Source organism: Merops nubicus, unplaced genomic scaffold (genome assembly GCF_000691845.1).
Source record: "Merops nubicus isolate BGI_N331 unplaced genomic scaffold, ASM69184v1 scaffold4586, whole genome shotgun sequence".
In the NCBI taxonomy this organism is placed as follows: domain Eukaryota; kingdom Metazoa; phylum Chordata; class Aves; order Coraciiformes; family Meropidae; genus Merops; species Merops nubicus.
The window spans coordinates 1,611-23,595 of NW_008615487.1; the positions used below are offsets into that span (position 1 = coordinate 1,611).

Below are 21,985 nucleotides of genomic sequence, written 5' to 3' on the forward strand. Positions count from 1 at the left end.
TCTATTAGCTGGTTTATTGTGTGTATTATCAAGGGCAATTCTAAGAATATCTCCTGGAAGGATGCTGGTGTTCTGGGTAGTGCAGCAACTTACACTGGTTTTTCCTCCTCAATTTAGAATTGCCCAGAAAAGTATATGATAAGTCAATGAGCAACTGAAATGACAGGTTTGGTTTTCTTGTTTTTTTTGTTTTTTTTTTTTTAATTTGTGGGCAGCAATATTGGACACTTCTCACTTTTTTTTTTGTTGTTGAATTATGAGCTGAGGTGGATGTTTTGTGGGTGGACTACTTGTGTTTCTTTACAGAAAGAAAAGCAGGGAATAGAGGGTTAGCAGAATCTGTAGTTTACTTTTTCCTGAAGGGATTTGGTTCTGCTCTGGCTTAATCTTCTGAAAAAAATGTGTGGCTCTGCTACCAAGAACCTGTTCCTGATAGTGCTGTTACCAGCACCTGAGAGCTCTTGTGTCTGGCTCACTGGGAGCAATCGCCTGGTAGCTATAGAAGTTTCTCAGTAACTTTTTCCAGCTTTGCCTCCTGACAGGGGCAGCTTGAGTCATGAGGAATAGTGGGCTGTGAGGATAGGACAGAATACAGGTTGTGTAGTGGAGAAGCAGTGATGCTTGCATTACCTGGGAGGGATCTTAGCTCCTTAGTGTCACTTGGAAATTAAGTTCACTTTATAACAACTTGCTGCTGCTTTGTAAGAAAGCTTTTATCTTCCTGCATTTTAAAAGGGTGACAGGCTTTGGCTGTGCTGTTCCATCTTGTGGGTTAGCTTTCTTCCCTCAGGCCAGTGGGACTGAAGGTAAAGGTGACTTGAGCTCATAATATCTGAGTGAGGGTGGCCTGTGTGGAATATGAGTGGTGATTTATTTACTCATTTGCTTATATAAATTGGAGTTTCTCTTGAGGAACTGCAGTTCTGTGTTGTGCTTGGACTTTATTTTGTTCAGCTTCTGGATTTTTCAGTGCCGTTGGAGTTGAAGATGTTATCTCCATAGGAGGCACCAGTGTACCACAGTGCGAGGTGTTGTGTGAGCAGATAAACACTGGTACAGAAGGACTTAAGGAAAGTTTAAACTGGAGGAGATAAGGAAACAGTTTGTAAATCATGTGATTTCTGTCTGTCACCTTTTTTTGGCAGTAATCAAGGATTCTCTCAATAGCAGTGGGAATTTGTGAATGTTCATAGGAAGTTTTCCAAATGAAGGAGTAGTGTTGAATAGCTTGCCCAAAATTAAGCAAAATACAGCAAGAAATGGAGGTGCAGAGAGTGGGGTAAGGTAGATCAGTGGTATTGTATTTTTATTCTCTAAGACATTGTAAGCATCTTGAGCATCTTTTAACTTTTTTTGGGGAGAGAGGCAATATTAAGTCAATTTTTGTTTGTAGGAGCAAAAAGAAAAAGTGGGAAGTACAAATGGCTTTTAATTTTGGATGAATTAAGCAAAATTGATAATTCCCTAATCACACTTGAAAGTAGTACATAGTGTTGTTTCAAAAGCTTGATGGATGGCAGCATAACACTGATACTTCCAGAAGTCTTAAAGAATGAGTATGTAGAGGGAAGAATTGTTACCTCTTTCCTCAGGCATCTTGGTGTAAACAAGTGAGGTTATAAGAACTTGAAGATCAATGGCTGAATTGTTTTTCACTCTTCAAACTTTGTCTGAAGCTTTACAGCACTAGATCTTGAAATAACTTTGTGGTGTAGACAGGATTTAGCTTGGTCCTTTACATGTGCATATATATGGCTGTTGCCTTTCTTTATTACACTGCAGGAGCAGTGATTCCTTCTATAGGAACATATCTCTTCTACCTGCATTAGAAGCTGTTTTCATCCCTACTACATGGAGTTGGAAAAACTGTATGTATGACTCTTGACCTTTCAATGACAGGCATATGATATTCCACTTCCAGGTAAAGTTCTTCAGAAGCTTTGAAACAGGTAGAAAATGGAATAAATGTAACTACTCTGTCCAGCACGGCTGTAGTTGTGATATGTTTTATTTTGGGAGAGCTAACTAGTACCTAGTTTGATTTAATCAACATATGTAACTTAAATATGTCTGCTTAATAGGAGCTTTTCTGTACTTTAAGTTCTATAAGAAATCAAACATGTCTTGAAAACTTCCACCCACTCTGTACACAGCACTATGCCACTTAAAGGCAATTATATTCTACTCCTTTTTTTTCCCTTCTAGTGTGCTGTAGGAAAAGACTGTCTTTGCACTTCTTTAAAATACTGGCTTTTACTTCTGTTTCAGGTGTGAAATGCAAAATGGTAAATATGATTAATGTTTCAAACCTCTAACTCTTCTGTTGTTGAATGTGTAACTGCTGCTAAACATATATGAACGTATAACAGGAATGTACTGGAACTTTCTTCCAGTTCATGCAGTAAAAATCACCAGTTGAGTGATTTGAGCCCCTCACTTTTTGCATGTGTTGATGCAAAACTAGTTGGAACTTCTGGTTTCTTGGTCCAGCAAGTAGAAAAGTGTTGAAAAATCTATAAGAACATTTATAGCTGTTTCCAAATTTTTTTTGGAAGACACTGCAGTTGCTGTTGTAACTGTTGCTCTATGTAATAATCTTATATTCAAGGTCTGATAGTCTATTCTGGTCCAAGTTTGACTCAACTTCTGAATCTGGACTCCCAAGTTCAGACTTGGTATGTGGCTTGAGTAGCAGGTCAGGGCAGAGCAGCAGTCAGGGAGGGCAAAATTCTACTTGTGTGCTTCTAATATTCTTGTTGAAAAACTTCTTACGAGAACAGAATTTGGTAGCTTGCCCTTTTTAGGGAGGCCCCAAAAAGTGCATTCTGATATCTAGACAAACCTCAGTTCAGAGGCTTGTCTCCCATACAGGCAGAAGGCAAATTTTGCTAGAAAGATAGTGAGCAAAAAGCCTTTAGTTCTCACTTATCAACTGTACATGTCTTAAAACTTGAACTAGTGAGAATGAATTTTTTCTGTAATGCAGTAGCACAGAAGACCAAAAAGGCTTCTAGCAGCACCACAAGTCCTTTGTTTAAACAGGCTGTTCTTTATCTGTAGTCCCAGACTGTCCCATCAGTGTCTACAGAATGCTTGCTGGTGATAACATTTAGGCATGACCTGAATCCTTAAATTTCAGCTGTATGTTTCATTAACTGAGTGAGTGCATTGCTTTCTTCCCTTTCACTAGGTATTGTAGAAGCCACATGTGATTGAGTGTTTAATGCTTCTTGAATGTATGTGGAGGCTCTCACTGGTGCTTGAGTCCCTGCAGCTGATTAAAGCATTGCTGGTGTCACTAGCCAGCTAAGTCTTGACCCTTGTAACATGAATATCCCAAGCAGCATTCAGTCTGTGGTTGAAAATGTGAGGAATAGTCTGGGTGCAGGTGCATCCATCTGCACTTAATGTTGCAGACCAGTGTTCCTTGTGCTCTGAAGGGTACCCTTGCTTGTTAGGTAAAGCTGCCCCTACTTGAGTGCTACTTACTCAGAGTTCAGACACTGTGCTCTTTTTGTAACTCTTCAAAGAGGGGATGTATTATGTTCTGAATAGTACAAGTCTAATCATGTTTTAGACTTGTCCTCTAACTCTTCAGTTCTATGTAGATGCTGCTCTGAACTGAAAAGAACTATTCATTATTACATAATTATTTTAAATAACCCAAACCTTAATTTTCCTGTGCTGCGCCTGTTGCTGATACTGTAACTTATCACAATGAGAGACTTGGGTATAGTTAGAAATGGGTTCTTCTAGCTGGCAAAACTCGCTAAAAATAACTGGTATTATATGCCTGGTGTTGGTTTCTTTCCATATAGTGCCAGTGTACTTGAAGTTGCTGCCTCTTTGGTCTTAGTGGGCTACTCCTAGGGCTGGAGCCACTGGAGAGTACAGCTGTTGAATTCTGCCTGCATGAAAGAAAATGGAGATGTGAGAGTTCTGGTGTCCTTCTCCCTGCTGCATGCTGAGGTCTTTGGCATCCTGAAGTTGTTCGGGTTTTCTGGTACCTTGATGGGTTTAATATGTCAGCAGTATGAACAGCAGAGCAATTAGTGTGTCTCTGCTCTTTTTAGATCAAATCAGTATCTAAACAACTTTAAGACACTGCAGCCAAAGCTTCAATACAGTCTGACTAGACACAAACAAAGCTGCTTTCCTGCACATTTTTTGGATGAATATTGGCTCATGAGCAGTGTGTATTCCCTTGTGACTGCATTTCTGCTTACTCCTCCACTGTTGATGTCTGTCTGGAGAAATACATGAACAGGAAGAGAATAAATGGCTTTGGTGATTCTTTGTGTCATTTGAGTGAGGGTGGAGTCAAAGAAGGTGTCTTTCAGGACTTGGTGATGGTATGTACAGTAGTGTGGTTTCTGAAGTCTTTTGCCATTTACTGCTGTGTAGCTGCCTGCTCAGTGCTACAGGCTTCCCTGGCTGCTGGTGGGCTGTAGGAAAGGGCAGAAATTCTCTCAAGCTGACCTCAGTAGGGTGAAAGAACTATAATATCTGGTTCCAATATAGTTTCTGTGGACTATGAAGATACTTGTTCAGTGTGGAGAGAAATGTGAGCTATTCATTTTGTCTACCACCCCTCTGTCTGTCATCAGAACAGTAGGTGCTTAAGTTCTGGTGACATCTGGCATTAAATAATAGCTTTAAAACTGAAGTTAGCACTCTAGCTTTTAGATGGCTATCTAACTTCTGTGACTTGTCTCGATATTTTTTTTTTCAGTTGTCTTTGTATCAATGCTGTGTGTTTCCAGTGAAGCCTGTTTTGGTTTTGCACAGCAACTAAACGTGGTACTAAACTTCCCCTATTAGCCAATAGTATTTCTGCAAGAACCCTTCCAGTCAGCTCTGTTTTATCGGGTTGCACTTGCCAGCAGGGCTGCTGAAAAGCAGGGAGGCATTTCTGTAGTGATGACCTGACAATATCAGGGTATGCTGAAACAATACTGTGCCTGTGGAGCTTTTAGTGCTGTTTCTAAACAGTCATTGTCTAATGTATTTGTTACTGAAAAATACCCAGGAGTCTGTTCCCCTTTCTGTAGGGGTTGCATGAATGGAGAACAAATGGAAAAGCCCTTTCTGTTTGCATGTATGTTTAGGAACAGCCTCCAGGGTATGGGATTTGGGAATGAAAATGCTATCAACTCTATTAAATGTGAACAGGAGGTCTTGTTTTTAGGTTAAACTCAACATAAGCAGTTAAGCTAATGCCTGCACTGTACAAAGGCTGCTGTGAGCACTACTGTAGGAGGCCTTTCAGTGAAAGTAGTACTTGCTTTGGCAATATTGATTATGTCAGTTTTTCTAGTGTTTCACTGTATGGCAGAAGTCCTGATGATACTAGAGCAATTTGGCACAGGATACTGTAGGTTAGAAATTCTGAAAAATCCTTCCATTTAATAAGAACATAGGAGATCTCATTGAACTAGAATAGTACTGTTATGCTTCAGTGCACTGCTGTTCATAATGCATTTTCCTGTTCTTTTGTTTTAACAGTGGTCTGTATAAAGATAACCAAAATGAAGCATTTGAAGATAAGCTTGTTGCTCTTGTAGCTTCTGAGGAAGTGGAGATAGCCCAGCTAAGCTGGTTTATCAGCCTAAATATCTTGCTCCCAAAATGGAACTTGTGCATTGAGCTTGATAACACTACTGGCCAGCAGAATCAATGACAGTTGATGAAGATGGCACTTAGCACCCTGCCCTTTTATTAGTTTGATGCAGGACACAACACTATTGATGTGCATTACTATTAAGTAATGAAGTAACAATATATTTGAGATGTCTGTGTTAATTTAGACTTCTCCTTCTGTTAAACACTCTGTTAACTTCTGTTAAACATAAGTGTTTGGTTGTTTACCTCACAGCTGTCTGTTGCTTTTTTTAAGTATGAAGTCTTGTATTTAACTTCAACTCTTCAGAAGAGTTTCAGGGTATTATTACAGCAGAAAAACCATTCTAGTCCACAGAAACCAAGTTCTGGTGGAAGCTGACCTGCAGGGGAGTTAGTGGGCTAATTTGATTTGTCCTGGGTCTTTTAAACCTGTAAGAAACAATATTTCTCTTCCCAAATCGTAAGATTTCAGAGAAGAGTGCTCATAGATATGAAGAAGTGATCATTTCCTCACAATATAAAGGAGGGGAAGAACAGATCTTCCAAGCATGCAGTAGTGCCTTTAGTTGCTCCTGGTGGGAGTTTATCCTGTAAACGAAGGAATCCTTGCACTAAGAAATCCATGGGGAAGTGGTGAAGTCCTGGACATAACAAGTATCCCACTGGTAAGAGTGTTCACAGGTTACTGGACACTGCAACTGGAAGCTGCCAAAAGTGTTCTGTACCTAAGTTCAAATGGGTTAATTATAATACATTTGAATTTTCCACATGTTTCATCCTCTGTGTGGCTAACCTAACAGATATATCCCTCTGCTACAGTATTTCACTGGCTTTGTTGCGACATGTTTCAGTGGCTAGGCAGGAGAAAATCCTTTAAACAAAGTTATGACCTGTTTACCTCTTGACTTCATGCACTTGTACCAGTCAGATGTCATTGCAGTTACACAGAAACTGTAGAAGAGTGAAAGAGAGGATGGAAATGAAACAGGCACTTGGACTATGGACAGTGGCTGCTCCAGAGCTGGATGACTGATTCTGGTGTGATGGCTCTTGGTTCTTTGTCTTGCCCTGGCAAGATTAAGCAATGATACCTTATGGGATTCAAGTCTTGCACTTTTCACTGTGCAAGAGTAAGTCTTGTTCCTTTTACACTCTTCTGTTCTGACCTGAGCTTTGAGTTAGTTTCAAACTGTTGAGAATACTTACCATTTTCTTAGCTGATAGAAGCACACAAGCAATACACAGAGCAGTGAAATTTTTACTGGCTGGGGTCTTCCTCTGCAGGAGCTGTGGTCTCAAGGATTCATCTGACAGAGTGAGATTAAATTGGGGGCTGCATTGGTTAGGGCAGGAATTGCTGCCTGCCATAGTAAACCCTGGGTGTTTAGGACCTAGTTTCCACTCAACCAATAATCATTGCATAGCCCTATAAGTAACAACTGCTCCTTAAAGAACACTCCATGAAGCTTTACAGGGATAAAGGAAGTTTGTACACAGTTGATTTTTGTCTCTTCAGTGAGTTTCATGATGAAAACACACCATCTTCCACATGCAAGGAGGTAGATGATCTTCCACTATCAATGTGTGCAACTGCTACAGGCCTTGTTTGTGACACTTGGCTTTCTAACCAGTTAACCAGTGTTCTGCATGGTGGCTTTGGTTGTTGGTGAGATGTTCCTATGAATGAGTTTTCTCTGTACTCAGTGTAATAACTGCCTCTTGGTTTTTGTGTTAGTGTAGTTCAGTATCACTAGAAATATGTAAAGCTTGCTGCTCTACCTCCTGCAGCAATAGTGAATGTCAGGAGCTAGCTTGTTACTGTGCTGCTACTGTACTTGAGAGGAAGTTGATGTCAATCTTACTGTTAAGAGGTGTGATGTGCCTGCAGGACCTTGGCACATGCTGTTCCACTGAAGATAGTATTTGAACCCTTAATTCAAGCAGATCATCCTGTTTTTTTTCTCTTCCTCCTCTGTTAAAGGGTATATGATCTTTTGTACATGCTACTTGAGAGCTACAGCAGAATCTCTGAAGTTGATGTCAGTCTTACTGTTAAAAGAGGTGTGATGTGCCTGCAGGACCTTGGCACATGCTGTTCCACTGAAGATAGTATTTGAACCCTTAATTCAAGCAGATCATCCTGTTTTTTTTCTCTTCCTCCTCTGTTAAAGGGTATATGATCTTTTGTACATGCTGATGGAAACAAAGCTTGTTAGGTGAGAGAAGTTCAAGTGCTTAACATTCACTTTAATTACTCAGCTTCTTCACTGTGGTTCAGATGTCTGTGCTTGGCTTCCTTAGTAATTGTTCCTGCAAACTTGTGTGTGTTAAAAGTGCTAACATCAAGCAATACTCGTACTTCAACTCTCAAATAATTTCAAATATGTGAATTGTGGAATGGAGAGCTGTAGGTGAATGCTGCCTAGGAATGGACAGTTTGTTGTACTTATTGCTTCTGTAAATGAGACCACATGTCTCAAGAAGATCCTATTTTACTTATTATTAGCCTGAAGGTGAAGCTAATTGCAGAGTTGTCAGTCTTAAGTTCTCAAGGAAGGGGTGGAAGTGCACGAGAGCTGGCTGGGAAAATGTAGAGCTGTATTGAGCTGCACACTGATAGCACACAATTCTCAAGGATGTTACTGCTCTGCCTCTATTACTGGCAGCCTTTGCCTCTTCATGGATCATAGAATCACAGAATGATTTGGGTTGGAAGTGACTGTAAGGACTATCTAGTTCCAACACCTGCCAGGGGCAAGGACACCTCCCACTAGAGCAGGTTGCTCAAAGTCCCCACCAACCTGACTTTCAACATGTCCAGTGATGGAGCATCCACAGCCTTTCTGGGCAGCCTGTTCCAGTGTCTTGCCAAGCTCACAGTGAAGCATGTCTTCCTTACGTCTGACCTACATCTACCCTATTCTGGTTTGAACCCATTGCCCTGTGTTCTATCACTACAAGCCCTGGTGAAAAAGTCCTTCCCCATCTTTCTTGTAGGCCTCCTTCAGAAACTGGAAGGCTGCAATAAGGTTTCCCTGGAGTCCTCTCTTCTGGCAGCTATGGGAGTTGTCATGCAAAAATTCTGTTTTAATAGAGGAACTGTGCTGGAGAAGTGAGTTTCTCAGCACACAGTTTGCTGCTTTTCGATTGAGTGTTGCTGAAGGAATTTACTAATCCTTTGTACTTTAGCACAGGAGTGAGATGAGGTATGTTGATGACATTAACTTTTCAAATTATACAGTGATTGCTTTCAGAAAAATCTCTGTACCGCCCTAGAAACAGTGAGGCCAGGCTTTCAGCTGTACTTATGTGTATCCAAACTTATTTAACAGGGTATGGTAGTATTCTTCCAGACTTGCATAGTGGTGTAACTTGAAACATGACTTAAGTGAATTAAGTTGCAGATAGAGAGGAGACATCTCTTTTAATGCTTGTACATGTTTAAACATCTAACTTGAGTAGTTAAACAAGGTTTGCATAGTTAACAGCTATTGCTTTAGGAAAAAACAGTTTGTTTGGCTTCTTACATGTGCCCATCTCCTCTCCCTGCCACAACCTGCTCTGTGCAAGCTACAGACCTGGTGTTACTGGAGTTAGGTAGCAGACACTTCTTTGATGCCAAGATGGCTCTGACTGGGGCTGGTCAGAGGGCTGGCCTTTGCAGGTATTTATATTTAGTGACCAAAACTGTGTTATGAGTGAGCTGCCTCTTTTATCTGTTCACCTGTTACCTTTTAATTTCTGAGCTTTGATTGACCTGAAGTCAACTACAATGCATCTGTCTGTTGGGAGGGAGCACAAAGCATTTTTTAAAAAAATTTAAGTATTTTGTTTATCCTTTAGAGAGAGCTGTTCTTCAGAGCCAAATTATTGAAATACTTCTGCCCAGCTTTAAGTATTAGTTAGCTTTTCATAAGAAGCTTTCTCTCTGAATAACAATATGTATCTCCTTTTATACGTAGCCATGATTACTGTCCTGGTCTGCATGGTAATAGCTCAATGTGCCCTTTCTAGTAAGAATTGTACTCACCTTCTTTAGGAATCTGTCACGTTACTTAAGCAACAAAGTACATGGAATGACTGGGTATGTATAAAAACAAAAAAGCTTTTTTGTGTTTGCATTAACACAGTCATTAGAGTAAGAATACTGTTTGAAGGAGTTAGCTGTAAAGTTGGTAAACGCTAAAGTATAGTTAATATTTCAGCTTGATGGCAATCACACACTCTTGCTGTAGTATAGTCATAGCAATGTGCTATCCAGGGGAGTACTGTTTTAATAGAAAAATCTGCCAATGCTTGACTTCTCATTAGTGTTGCTTAGGGAATTAACTTGTAGGTTGTTTAAGCTGTTAACTTGATTAACCCATATTTTTTTAAGTCACATGGTACTTCTGAGACGTGTTTAATTATGGTCTGTATTAAAGGAAGGTTATTACACATGAGACCAAGTGAATGTAGCTTAAAACAAAAAAAATAGTTAGAAGTTAATAGCATTTCAAGGGAAGTAGCTTCATTTATACCATAATTGTACTGTTACATACTTTAAACCTGGTTGCATGTTTTCATGCAACTTAGTTGGTTTAGGTCATATAGTCTGTGGAAGTTTGACCACCTGAAATTTGTGTGACATATTACATTGAATGTTTGAATACGTGATTCTGCTGGGCAGTCGTAGCAATGAGTCTATAGGCTGCAGTGTTAGAAAGGCTGCCATGTTCCCATTTCTTAGGGATCTGGTTTAAGTAATAACTGATTTGCATCAGACCTAGTTACATGTTTGTAGTTGCTTGAAGGAGCAGCTAGGTGATGTGATTTTTTTTTTTTTTTAAAAAATAGATCATTTAGTTTAACTTGCTCCATGGATTGTGCTCTGGTGTCCAAAATAAAGCTTCATATAACAAATCATATTTTGTTACTCTTTGATTTTGAAGATGTAGCAATATTTAATTAGATGGCTTGGAGTTGGGAATGAGGAGGATGAGAAGAACACTACAGTTAAAGCAAGTCAGAGATCTTTGAGAATACAGTTCTCTAATCTTGTACATACATAGATAAGAGGACCCTACTGAACTGATTTTAGATCAAGGTTGTATTGAGTTTGATGCATAGCAGTCAACTGTGAAACGCAGATAAAGTACTTGATTATATTACTCCTTCATGATTTGTGAATAGTAATGCTGTGGATTTCAATTCACCAGGAAGATTTGCTGGTGGGAGAGAACCAGGAAAGCATTTCACGTAGAAGAACAAGGCTTGATGGAAAGGTGCTCTTGACAGTGCCAGGGAACTTCTGTGCAGCAGCATATGGCCTGTGTTTGCAGAGTTGTGTTATTAGTGCTTCAGGAAACAATTTGTCGTCTTTCTTGAAAGCAGTATTTTTGGTTTCTCAATTCCTTGGAAATCTAAGACTTCTTAACACCTCCTGACCCCCTCAACAAACCAAAAAAAAACTCCCATCACAGATTGTCTGGCTCTTGTGGAGCTTACAGGCCGTGTCTGGGGGAAGACTTCTGAACTTGGGCTGCAAGCACTCAGGTCTTAAAACTCCCAAGTCGTGCTGGTGCCCAGGGTTAACAGTGGGGGAAGGTGCTGTGCTAACTCAGTAGGGGCGAGTAAGATGCATTTGCTCGTTTATGTTCTGAAAATTTGTAAGATTCTTAATCCTCGTAAGAGTCTTAATCCTTTAGCATGTTTTTGTTTCCTTGATAGCATGGGAATGGCTTAATCAGCTCAATTGAAAATAGAATGGTTTAAATCATTTTGTCACCTTGGACACTTATTTCCCAGAAGTGGTATTCATGCCCATCATGTTTGATGTGAGGAAGGCAAGGTGTTACATGGGTTATTAAGACTAGTTAGTGCAGCATACTTTACTTGTAAGGTAGAAGAAATAGTAATAGAACTGCTTGGGAAAAGTAGCCAGAAAAGATTAATCTGAAAAAGTATGTGCTGTTTTGGAGGATCAGTCATAACTAGAGTGGTTCTGAACTGGGAAATGAGGCATTTTATAAAATGGCCTTGGAGAATTTCTAATTTCTCCCATATTCAACACAGCCTCCCCCAACACTTAAATTCCATGTTTTGATGAGGGGTAAGCACTTGATCATCAAGTGTTTGGAAGTGAGTTGAAGAATTGCCTGTTCATAGTGCTAAAGTTTGGGTGGATAGTAAATTGTCTTAATAGTTCATCCAGTAATAAAAGTACCAGTGATTAAAGCAGGACTGTCAGCTTCCTGTGTCTGTCTGATACAGCTCTCCCTCATTACCCAGCCAACTGACTTCCTCCATATGCTACATATGTCTCTGCTGTGGGAGCTTTGAACCACTGTCTAACACTGGCTTTTAGAAGCCCAGTTGAAACTTTTTGGTCGTAATCTCTGTATGATATTTTGAAGCGATTTATATTTTGAATAAAAATCTTCTAACCTGCAGCACAGCCAAGTACAGCGTGGTGACATTTCTACCTCGATTCCTGTATGAGCAGATCAGAAAAGCTGCAAATGCATTCTTCCTCTTCATTGCCTTACTGCAGGTACTGTTTTGTTGGTTTGCCTTGATTATAAAATGGAACTGTAATGCATTAAAAGTGGTTTTAGTTGTTAGGCATAACTGCAAATAAATTCTTATGCATATTTTAGTAGTAATAATATTGAGGTATTTACTTTATACTTGAAATTAGAAGGCAACTTTGGAACTTTTATTAATAAAGATTGTGAAGCCAGGCTACTTTAATAAAAAGTAAAACCAAGAAATAGTAGCATAAAAGGTGGGCCTAATTGATCATACTGAGAAAAACATGTGCATTCTTGTGAAACTGTTGACTCTTTATTGTCCAGATCATCATTGCTTCCAGGTGAATTATATTTGAATGCTTTTCTTGTGAAGAGAGGAGGAATAGAATGAAAGGCATGTACAAGAACTTTATGTAACTTTATGGTAGTAGTTTATTCAAACCTATGAGAGCTTAGGCTAGTTTGCCCACTGAAATTGGATGCCAGTCAGGCATGAATCAGAAGGCTTTGTTCTCTGACAGCTTTGCACAAAGTTCTGAACTTACTGAAAACTAACTTTAAATACAAGTATGAAATGACTATTCCTTCTCTCTGTTCACAGCAAATTCCAGATGTCTCTCCAACAGGAAGATATACCACCTTGGTGCCATTGATATTTATTTTAACAGTTGCTGGCATCAAAGAAATCATAGAAGACTATGTGAGTATGATTATGGGTAAGGGCTTGCTAAAGATGAAATGTTTCAAAAAAGCCACAAAGCTATGCATCTCTGGAATCAGTGTCATTGCTGAACAGCAGCAAAATACTCGGTTGGCTTTTTTAAGCTCTGAACTTGCCTCGAATTTATGTAGCATGCTGAGGTAAAGTAGGCATTTTCCTTATAGGTGATGAACCTCTGTTCAGTGAAAGTCAGAACATTTGTTTCTACCTCTTCAGACTTGTTTGTGCTCTTATTAAAAGATACTGTGGAGTCCTGAGAGATCTGTAGCCTTTTTAGCTCATCTTGAAAATGAGAGAGGAGCAAGGAATGTCAGTATACAGCAAACTGTTCTGGAGAAAATCTGCACTGACTTGCTTGGATACTGTTTAAAATAAAGGTGGCTCTGCTTTGCAGAGTTCTGATAAAATAAACTAGAAAACGGTATAAAAAAAGTAGCACACAAAATGTGTAGTGCAGCTGTCATCGAAATATACTGCTCTTCATGGCCCCATTTGTTTTTCTTCCAAAAACCAGTTTTAGAGAAGTTTTTTTGTTCTTAATCTAGATTTGTGCCTGACTTCCAGTGTGGGGACTCCCAAGTTTTATTTCACTCTTCTACAAACATTTGGGTTTAGATGATCTTTGTGGTTTAAAAAACAAAACCAAACAACAAAAACCAACCAAACAAAAACAAAACCCAAAAACCCAAAACCATAACATCAAGGCAAAAACTGCCCAATGAATCATTTTGCAGTTTGTCATGTTTCTAGCTCTGATGGTTTTCAAATCTGTAATGAACTAATGAGGTGTAATGTAATGTTTTCTTTCTTCACAGAAAAGGCATAAAGCAGACAGTGCAGTGAATAAAAAGAAAACTGTAGGTAAGACTAAACAGTCCCAAAATTAAATATTTGAAGTACAAATAGCTAATTCCAGAACACTTGTTTTTGAGCAGTTTTATTGCTTAAATATTCATGGTCATGGGGAATACGTGTCTTTTTGGATTAGACAGTTATGGGCATGTGAGGATTTTACTTGACCAAATGTTTCAGGTTGATGTTGATAGTGTAACACTTCAGGGAGACACACAGGGAGGATTATTAGAATCTATAAGTTCATGTAGTTTCAAGGTTGCCTGAACTACTGTTCTGAGCTTCTCCAGGAAACAAGCCTTTTTTTTTCCCCCCTTGCAAAATCCTCAATCCACCAGAAAAAAAAAAAACAACCAAACAAAAAAACCCAAAACAAAACCCAAACAACCCAACAACCAGCCCTACAAGATCATGTTAAAGGAGTTTTAAGGAATTGATGTAAATGCTACTGCCTTTAAAATAAGAATAATTCTGGAGATTTTTGTGGAGCGTCACTGAAAAAAAATTAGCGCTGGTATCTTCTGAATGCCTACATGCATCTTGAATGTATTGACACTGCTTGACACTGAATACCTGAAGGTACCTTTTTTTTTCCTCTGTCTCAACTGAAAACCTGTGCAGAAAATGAGGAGTTACTGATGGGTAGCCTGTGGTCAGCCCATGCTGCAACCATGGCATCTTGGTGTTCCCATGTTGCTTAGGGGCTCTGCTGCTCCTCCACAGAGATCTGCAGGTCACTGTTTAGGCAAGATTGAAAATAGTGACTTGACCTCTAAGTAGAACTCCTTCCTCCCAAAAAATATTTGGCTTAAGTGTCAAAAAACTAGAGGAAAACACTTAAAAGAATGTGGGGAACTGAGAAGCCCATTAGCTTTGTGCTTAACAGGTGTAATTGTTGCAGGACTATTTTCAGTGAGTTGTTTTTCCTTATGGCTTGAGAAGTTAAGTTGAGCATTGAGATTGTATATTGAAATTGTATATTTAAGGAACTTTAAGCATTGCTTTCCAGTTATTAAAGGTAAATTTTTTACCACAGTCTGGGAAGATATTTTAAGTGAAAGAACAGTGTATTTATTAGTCATGAGAAATTGGCAATTAACTGGGAGTAGCACAAGAGGCCTTGTTGCAGGCCATACAAAAGGCTGCTCTTTCAGAGGTGACACAGGACTGTTCTAATGCAGTTGGAGTTAAAGAACGTGTGCCAACAAACACTGTTTCAGTACTTGTTTTTCTCTTTTGTTTCCATGTGAACTTCAGCTTTAGGATGCTCCTTCTATCACAGTTGATCTTTGTTTTTCAGTGAGACTTTGAGTCTGCCTCAGGTTTGCCCTCAGCTTTTTAAGGGCTATTGGTATGTTAGTGAAATTGGATGTGAGAGTCAAAGCATAAGGAAAAAGATGAGAAGCTGAATATTATGTGGCTAAATCATACATAAAGCTACTTCCTGATACTGATTGGCAGTGGACATTAATGACAAGTAACAACACTGCCCATCTGTGGCTTAGTGTGAGATGATGCCAATAAGAAATGAAGCCACCAGCTGTTGTCTAGCAGGTGATAAAAATCATATCAATATTAAGGACAGATTTTTCCTCTTTCATGGATGGATATGCCTACAGCTGTGTTCAGAAGCTGTGATCACACTTCTGTCAAGTACTTTTCTGATCTGTTAGTTCCTGTTCTGGTCAGTGTTCACTGCTGCTGATGCAGCTGTTGTTAAACTTGTCTGAATCCTGGCTCTGTATTCTAATCTAACTTTCAATTTTCTTTCTAGTTCTAAGAAATGGGATGTGGCAGAACATTATGTGGAAAGAGGTAAATAAGATTTGGGATGGGAGGGAGTGGAAGAAGGTGTTAGAGAATTACTCTTGCAGAAATAAATTTAGAGGCCTAGAATTAATGTGTACTGTGGGGATTCCCTGTGACTTGGGCTGGGAGGGATCCTTTCTGTTGCAATAGTAAAAAATGCTCACAGCAAGGCACTGGAGTGCCCATCTTTAAATCTTAGTATGTGTTTTTGCTTGGACAGTTAATATGTTCCAGAGTGTAAGCAGCATTTTGATTTCAGTCCAGGTCTAGAAGAGTAGCTTTCACTGCAATGCTGTATTTCCCCTGAATATCTAACAGACTTATTTTGCTATATGTGCTAAAAGGTTCTCAGGTTTTGAGGCTAATTTAGGTAGCTGCCTGCTCAGGTAAGGAATACAAGCCCTATTGCTACCTCAGGACCTGTGTTATGTGAAGGATCTGGTGAGCTTTATTTCTAGAACTTGCTGAAAACCTTCCAGATGTGTTGATCTAGTCATGGCTCTTAATTCCTTTTTAAGGACCAAATTAGCCCTGTTAAATAATAAATGAGGAAAAAATGCAGCCTTTCAAAACCTAGGAAATGAGACCCACCTCAAGAGACCTAAAAACAATCCTGCTCAAGTGTTAGGTTGCAGTAGAAACAAAAGATTGCCAGGGACTTAGAAGGCTGATGTCTTTTAATGCTGTTCTATGTCCTATTTCTAGTTAGCACACTGAATTGAAAGATGTTCCAAGCTGGGCCTGGAGTCTGTTATACTTACACCCTTAAGCACTTCTTGGACTGGCCTATGGCTGTATCTGCACATTGTCCAGGATTGCATTTACTGTTAGGGAGTAGCAGTTTTGTACTATTTACCTTTTTTACCTTAAGGCAAGCTTCTATCATTTTTGTGCTGAAATTGGTAGGGAGTTTGTTTTCAGTAGGATGGGAGTAAGACTAATGTCTGTTTAAATATGCCATCTGTTTCAGTTTTAATGAACTAATGTGTTAAACCCATTTCAGACTCTGAGCAGTGCATTGGTGCTAAGCAGTCTGATACACAAGCAACCCTGACTTAGTGTATGCTACTTGGTCCTTAGAATGAAAGTCCCCATGCACATGTGACTCCATTAAAGGTGCTGGAAACTCCTAGGTATTGAAACAGTGAAATGGCAGCATTCCAGAAATCTACTCAGCTGAGATGCACTGTCTTCAGGTCAGGCAAGGGCTGGCTGATATGATCTGTAGAGGCAAGACTCCTTGCTAGTGACTAGTACAAGAAGTACATCTAAAGAGGGCTCAGGGAAAGTCAGTGGTGACTGGGTAGGTAGATAAGATGGAGAAGGAACAGGAGAAACTCTTGATAATTCAGGAAGGTATAGTTAAAGCTAACCTTTCTGCTAGGTTACATAAGACTAAAGGAAAAAAAAAACTCAAATATGGATAATGGTCACAAAAGTTCACACTTTCTAATTGAGCATATCTTTTTTTTTTTCTATAGAGAATTGCTTACTTTGCCTCCAGAAAAGGGAAGGCTTTGCTTCCAGGCTTGCAGTGAAAAATACTGACTTTCAGAAGCACTGTCTCTGGCTATTCTGTGCATGATGCTGTTCTTTTGACTGGATGAAAGAAAATAACAAACTAACATTCCAGACAAGCCAACTGTTTGTTTTTCTTTTGCATGTTACTGTACTCCTGCCCCTGACTCAACAGGTAGCAGTAGGCGATATTGTGAAGGTCACCAATGGGCAACATCTTCCAGCAGACATGATCATTATATCTTCCAGGTATCCAGAATGGGTGTGGAAATGATATGTCTGATGAACTGAGGTGCAGAGGATTTGAAACTCTGTATTTGCAATTAATAAGCAGACATCAGATGGCACTAATCCTTCTCCACATCTACAGTCAAATATCCATGTCAAAATAGTCCTTTACTAGGCAGTAATTCCTATATCAGAGTAGATAGTTCTTAAGGGAGGCTTCTTGAAGACCTCATAGTATTGTGTACCTGTATTTCACGTAGTGTATCATTGAATTTGTTACAAGACTGAAGGTCTCTCACACAAGCTTCATGCAGTCAGTTGCTCTGGCCTTCTGAGGATTCCCCTGTTTAACTAAGGAAGCCTAAGTTTTCTTCTGGTTCCACTGAGTTTCTAGCATGTTTTCCTGCTCCTCAGGAAAGATTTTTTTCAGACAGTAAGTATAAAATGTCATCCCAGCTGACATCTAATATCTAGCCTGCAAAGTAGCTTTTGGCTTCATTTGTTTGCTCCTTGTCTGTGCTACAGCACATGTATAGCCTGGCCCCAGCATGGCAGCAGCAGTAAACTGAGTCCTTGTAGTTTGTGAAATATGGGACAACTTTTTTATATGGATACAGTGGCAAACAAAGCTTGGTGGTTTGTTCCTAGAAGCATTTGGGTGATGCTTGGCTGCTAATCTAGATTCTATATTACGTTGAGCAACTTGAGGCCAAATCAAGACTGCTGTCCCTTTGGATAGATAGGATTTAAACAAGAGACACAGTTCCTGTTGTTGAACATGCACTTTTCCCACCCTCTAATATCCAAACCTTATTCTTCTCCATCACTTCCTTCTGTCTGCATGCTTTTCAACAGCAACTGCATTTTGCTCTGCTCTCCAGGCTACAGTTATCTTAGATGACCCAACTTCTAAGGGAACTTGTTTTCAGAACTACTGCACTTTCTGTTCCACACCTCTTGTGTGTGGCAAAAAAAAGCTTTCTTTTTTTTATAGCTGTATGGGGGAACCTCAGTCTTTTTGAGTTGTCATGTGACCAAGAATAGAGGTAAATTCATTCCATGATATACAACATTGTTTCTTTAAAACAGATTTTTAATAAGCAGCTGTTGACCTTAGGTAGTTAGGCTACACTTTGACATCAGTGACTTGTCTCATTGAGGAAATGTCTTCTACTTGTGAACTTCTCCTCTAATGTGTTATACTAGAAGCCTTTCCCATTTATTTCTTAACTTGTGTGGGTCAGCTTTTTTTTCTACATGTCTCATTGGGGAAATGTCTTCTACTTGAGAACTTCTCCTCTGTGTTATACTAGAAGCCTTTCCCATTTATTTCTTAACTTGTGTGGGTCAGCTTTTTTTTCTACATTATTCTACTAACATACTGTCACTGATAATCACATAACTGGAGAATTTAACCTGAAGTGTGTTGATTTGGGAGAAGCTTTGCTTGAAGTAAATAGGAATTTCTATGGCAGTTCTGCTTTACAATTGGTATTACTCCCATGATTCTTTTAAATGACAATACTAAGTATCCTCAGTTCACCAGAAGGCTTTGCATGCTCTCAAGGTGTGGGGTCTTTTGCTTGTATGTGTTACTTTTCTGTGTCTGACTGTCAGAGCTGAAATGAGCAGTTTTTATTATATTGACTCTTTTTTTCCCCCCACAGAAGAAAGGTGACATCAAATGAATTTTGTTACACAGAATAAATTTACACAAAGGGAAAAAATACTTCAATCCAAACACAAGTTTTGATGAAAACACTTCCATGTTTCTCTTTAAATGAGATGAATTGTATTGCAGATTTCCCTCCTGAGTTTACTACTTCAGTTGTAGTAGATAAGGTGTTTGTGGGAGAAGTAAAATTGGAATCAAGATGGACTTTGTCTGTCTTGGGTTTAGATTCAGGTTGCCCATATAGGAGAAGACAAAGAGCAGACTCTGAACTCCTTTTTGTTCTTATTTTTTAAAGAAAAATTCTTTGGAAAGGAAAATGTAGCTTCTTAGTGTTCTAGAACTGTACCTGTCTGTGTAACAGTTTTTGTCCTAAGGAGCCCTTATTACTGACTCTTCTGCTGATGAAGTACATTTGCTGTTGAAGTAATTGGTTAATTTGGAAAAGTAGAAACATCTCAAGAATATAAGAAGTGAAATGCTGAAAAAGCACTTGAGTCCATTTGGGAAACTGATTTACCTTAGCAGTATGGGAAGACAGTCAGGAAAAACTAGTATTGGTGATGTCATACATGTTTTCAGTCTTAAGGGGCATGTCAGGAAAAGATCCAGGATAGAAGTGTGCCCTTCCTTATCACAGGTGCTACTTATTCAGTGTTCCTCTGTGTTAGATGCAGATAAGAGCTTGAGTAATGGAAAATTCAGTTTGGTGAGGAAGACTTGCCCCCTGTGTTAAGTGCAGAAGCATCTCCAGAAGATGCAGATTACAGCCCTCAATTCCAACCTCATTGTACCTTTGTCTAATTCTGAAAAAGCTGGTTAGCAGTGACTTCAGATGTACCTCCACAAGTCCCTCAACTTTAAACCGATCTTGGCCATGACCTTTTGTGTGTGTAGTTGACAGAGCTCAACAGCAGAGCCCACTACACTCTTCAAGCACATCCTCTTTTTATACTGCTCGGTACTTAGTATTTTATCTATAGCTCTTGCAGTCTGAAGCAGTTCTATGGATTGCAATGTAAAATAGTCCAGACATGTAAGTTTACCATTACTTGTTACATTCTTGTTAAGCTTCTGATTTAGACTTGTCTGTCTCTAGTTGTATGAGTATTCCTATTCAAAGACATCTCTGTAAAATATGTACTTTCAGCTGCCTCATTCATGGTAATATACCACGAGTATGGATGTCTGTATTCTGCCATGTACTGAAGGGTATTGTGGACCATTTTTAGTGCAAAAGTAGTATACAAAAAATACTGAGTTGTAATAGAGGAAATCTTATGCTCCCTACAGTGAACCACAAGCCATGTGCTATATTGAAACAGCGAATCTCGATGGGGAGACGAATCTTAAAATACGACAGGTAAAACAAAGTGAATTTTGCATTTTCTTTTTTTTTATTGAGGCATATAATACTAACTAAAAAGTAGAATTTAGCTTTGCATGTCGAGAGTAAAAGTATTCCTTTAAAAAAAAAAAAGTACCTCTTTGCAGGTGGCTGTAAGCTGGCTTTTCAACAGATAGAAACCCAAGCAGTAGTGCTTTATGTGCAAGTGTAAGGAACTAATCTGGAGGAAGTATTATAAGCCCCCAAAGACAAATCAAGTGGACCCTGTCTGTGTTTTGCTGAAGGTCCAGTAAGTAGAACTGAAGTGCTGTTTTGAAAACAAGCAAAAAACCAGCTGTGCTTGTGATGAGAGCTGTAGTGTTTGCTGTTACAAGTGCTGTCTACTTCTGCTTCTTTGGAGTGCTCAAAAGGGCTCAAGTTCTGTTTGTGGGAAGTAATGGAATTTATTTAGATCTTTCTGGTTCTGTTGAGGAAATACTGCTCATTATGGTGTTTGGAAAATAGTTCAGTATCTCTGCTTTCTTTTGTTAACAAAGAATTTGGAGTAGAATTTTGAAATACACTTTTTTTTTTTACTAAGAAAAACATACACTTGCTTCTTGTTTGCTGCCTTTGTAGAAGTGTGACTTACTGTTCTGGATCATCCCAGTAGAACAGATAGAGTTCTTGTCAGACTTGATTTGCTTCAGGACAGGTGATTAGTATACAGAAATAAGGTTGTGGGGCCTTTTAAGGCCTTGTTTTGGTTTGCAGTGCTGTGGTCAAAATCTGGCAAAAGAAACACTAAATAGAGCACTTAACCAAGTGAAGGTGTGCTTAGACAGATGAAGAGCAATGGAGCATTGTATGTGCACTCTGAGATGGAGTAAAAATGTTAGGTTACAGTTGCATGATGGGTTGATAATTAACCTTGAGTAGGGTCAGATTGTAATGGTGGCAGTGACCCAGGAGTGACTATTTAGCAGCAGTAGCACATCAGTGGAGCTACACGTGGAGAGAAAAGCCAGGCTTGTTCATACTGCTTGTTTCCTACTTCCTCCTGCATGTGTACAACTTCATTCTTTGTCTGTGGGACCTTCCTCTTGGTTACAGAGACAACAGACTTGTATTATCTGTGTGAGGTATAGAGAGGTTTAAGCTAATCCTATATAAGTGGGGTCATGGATATCTATAATGAGCCTTCCTTGCAGGAAAGAGTTATTGAACACCTATTAAAAAAAAAAAAAGTCTTGCAGGAAAGAGTTACTGAACACCTATAAAAAAAAAAGTCCAACCCAAAACAAACAACCCACCAGGAAACCTGACAGAAAACTTCCACAAACTTAATTACGTTTGCTATCTTAGATGTCAGAAGAAAACAGTTTTCATAGGTTTCCTTCTGAAAGGTTTTTGACATGAATCTCCTTTTGAATTCGTTTCTGCAGGGATTGTCTCAAACCGCTAGTCTTCAGTCAAGAGAAGAGTTGATGAAAGTAACTGGAAGGATAGAATGTGAAGGACCCAACCGCCATCTTTATGACTTCACTGGAAACTTACGCTTAGATGGTCAAAGGTATTGACTTGACAACCAAGTTATAAATTCATTTGTTGAGGAAAAATGCTCCTTGTGTGCTCTTAGTCTGCAGCTCTCAGCACATGCATGTTTTTGCTGTGGAAGGTAAGGGTAATAATTAACAGTTGTTAATCAGAGCATCTGCCACTGT

The 21,985-nt window shown here is 39.2% G+C and overlaps 1 protein-coding gene across 1 annotated transcript in view; it reads left to right on the forward strand.

Moving 5' to 3' along the window:
- The window catches only part of ATP8A2 (ATPase, aminophospholipid transporter, class I, type 8A, member 2), a 59,171-nt gene that overhangs the window by 1,547 nt on the left and 35,639 nt on the right, over positions 1 to 21,985 (forward strand). Inside the window, exons 2-8 of the mRNA XM_008942526.1 lie at positions 12,055 to 12,154; positions 12,736 to 12,834; positions 13,671 to 13,716; positions 15,482 to 15,522; positions 17,210 to 17,283; positions 20,228 to 20,297; positions 21,707 to 21,834. Coding sequence (XP_008940774.1) covers positions 12,055 to 12,154; positions 12,736 to 12,834; positions 13,671 to 13,716; positions 15,482 to 15,522; positions 17,210 to 17,283; positions 20,228 to 20,297; positions 21,707 to 21,834 — 558 coding nt within the window. The remainder of the gene's footprint in view (positions 1 to 12,054; positions 12,155 to 12,735; positions 12,835 to 13,670; positions 13,717 to 15,481; positions 15,523 to 17,209; positions 17,284 to 20,227; positions 20,298 to 21,706; positions 21,835 to 21,985) is intronic.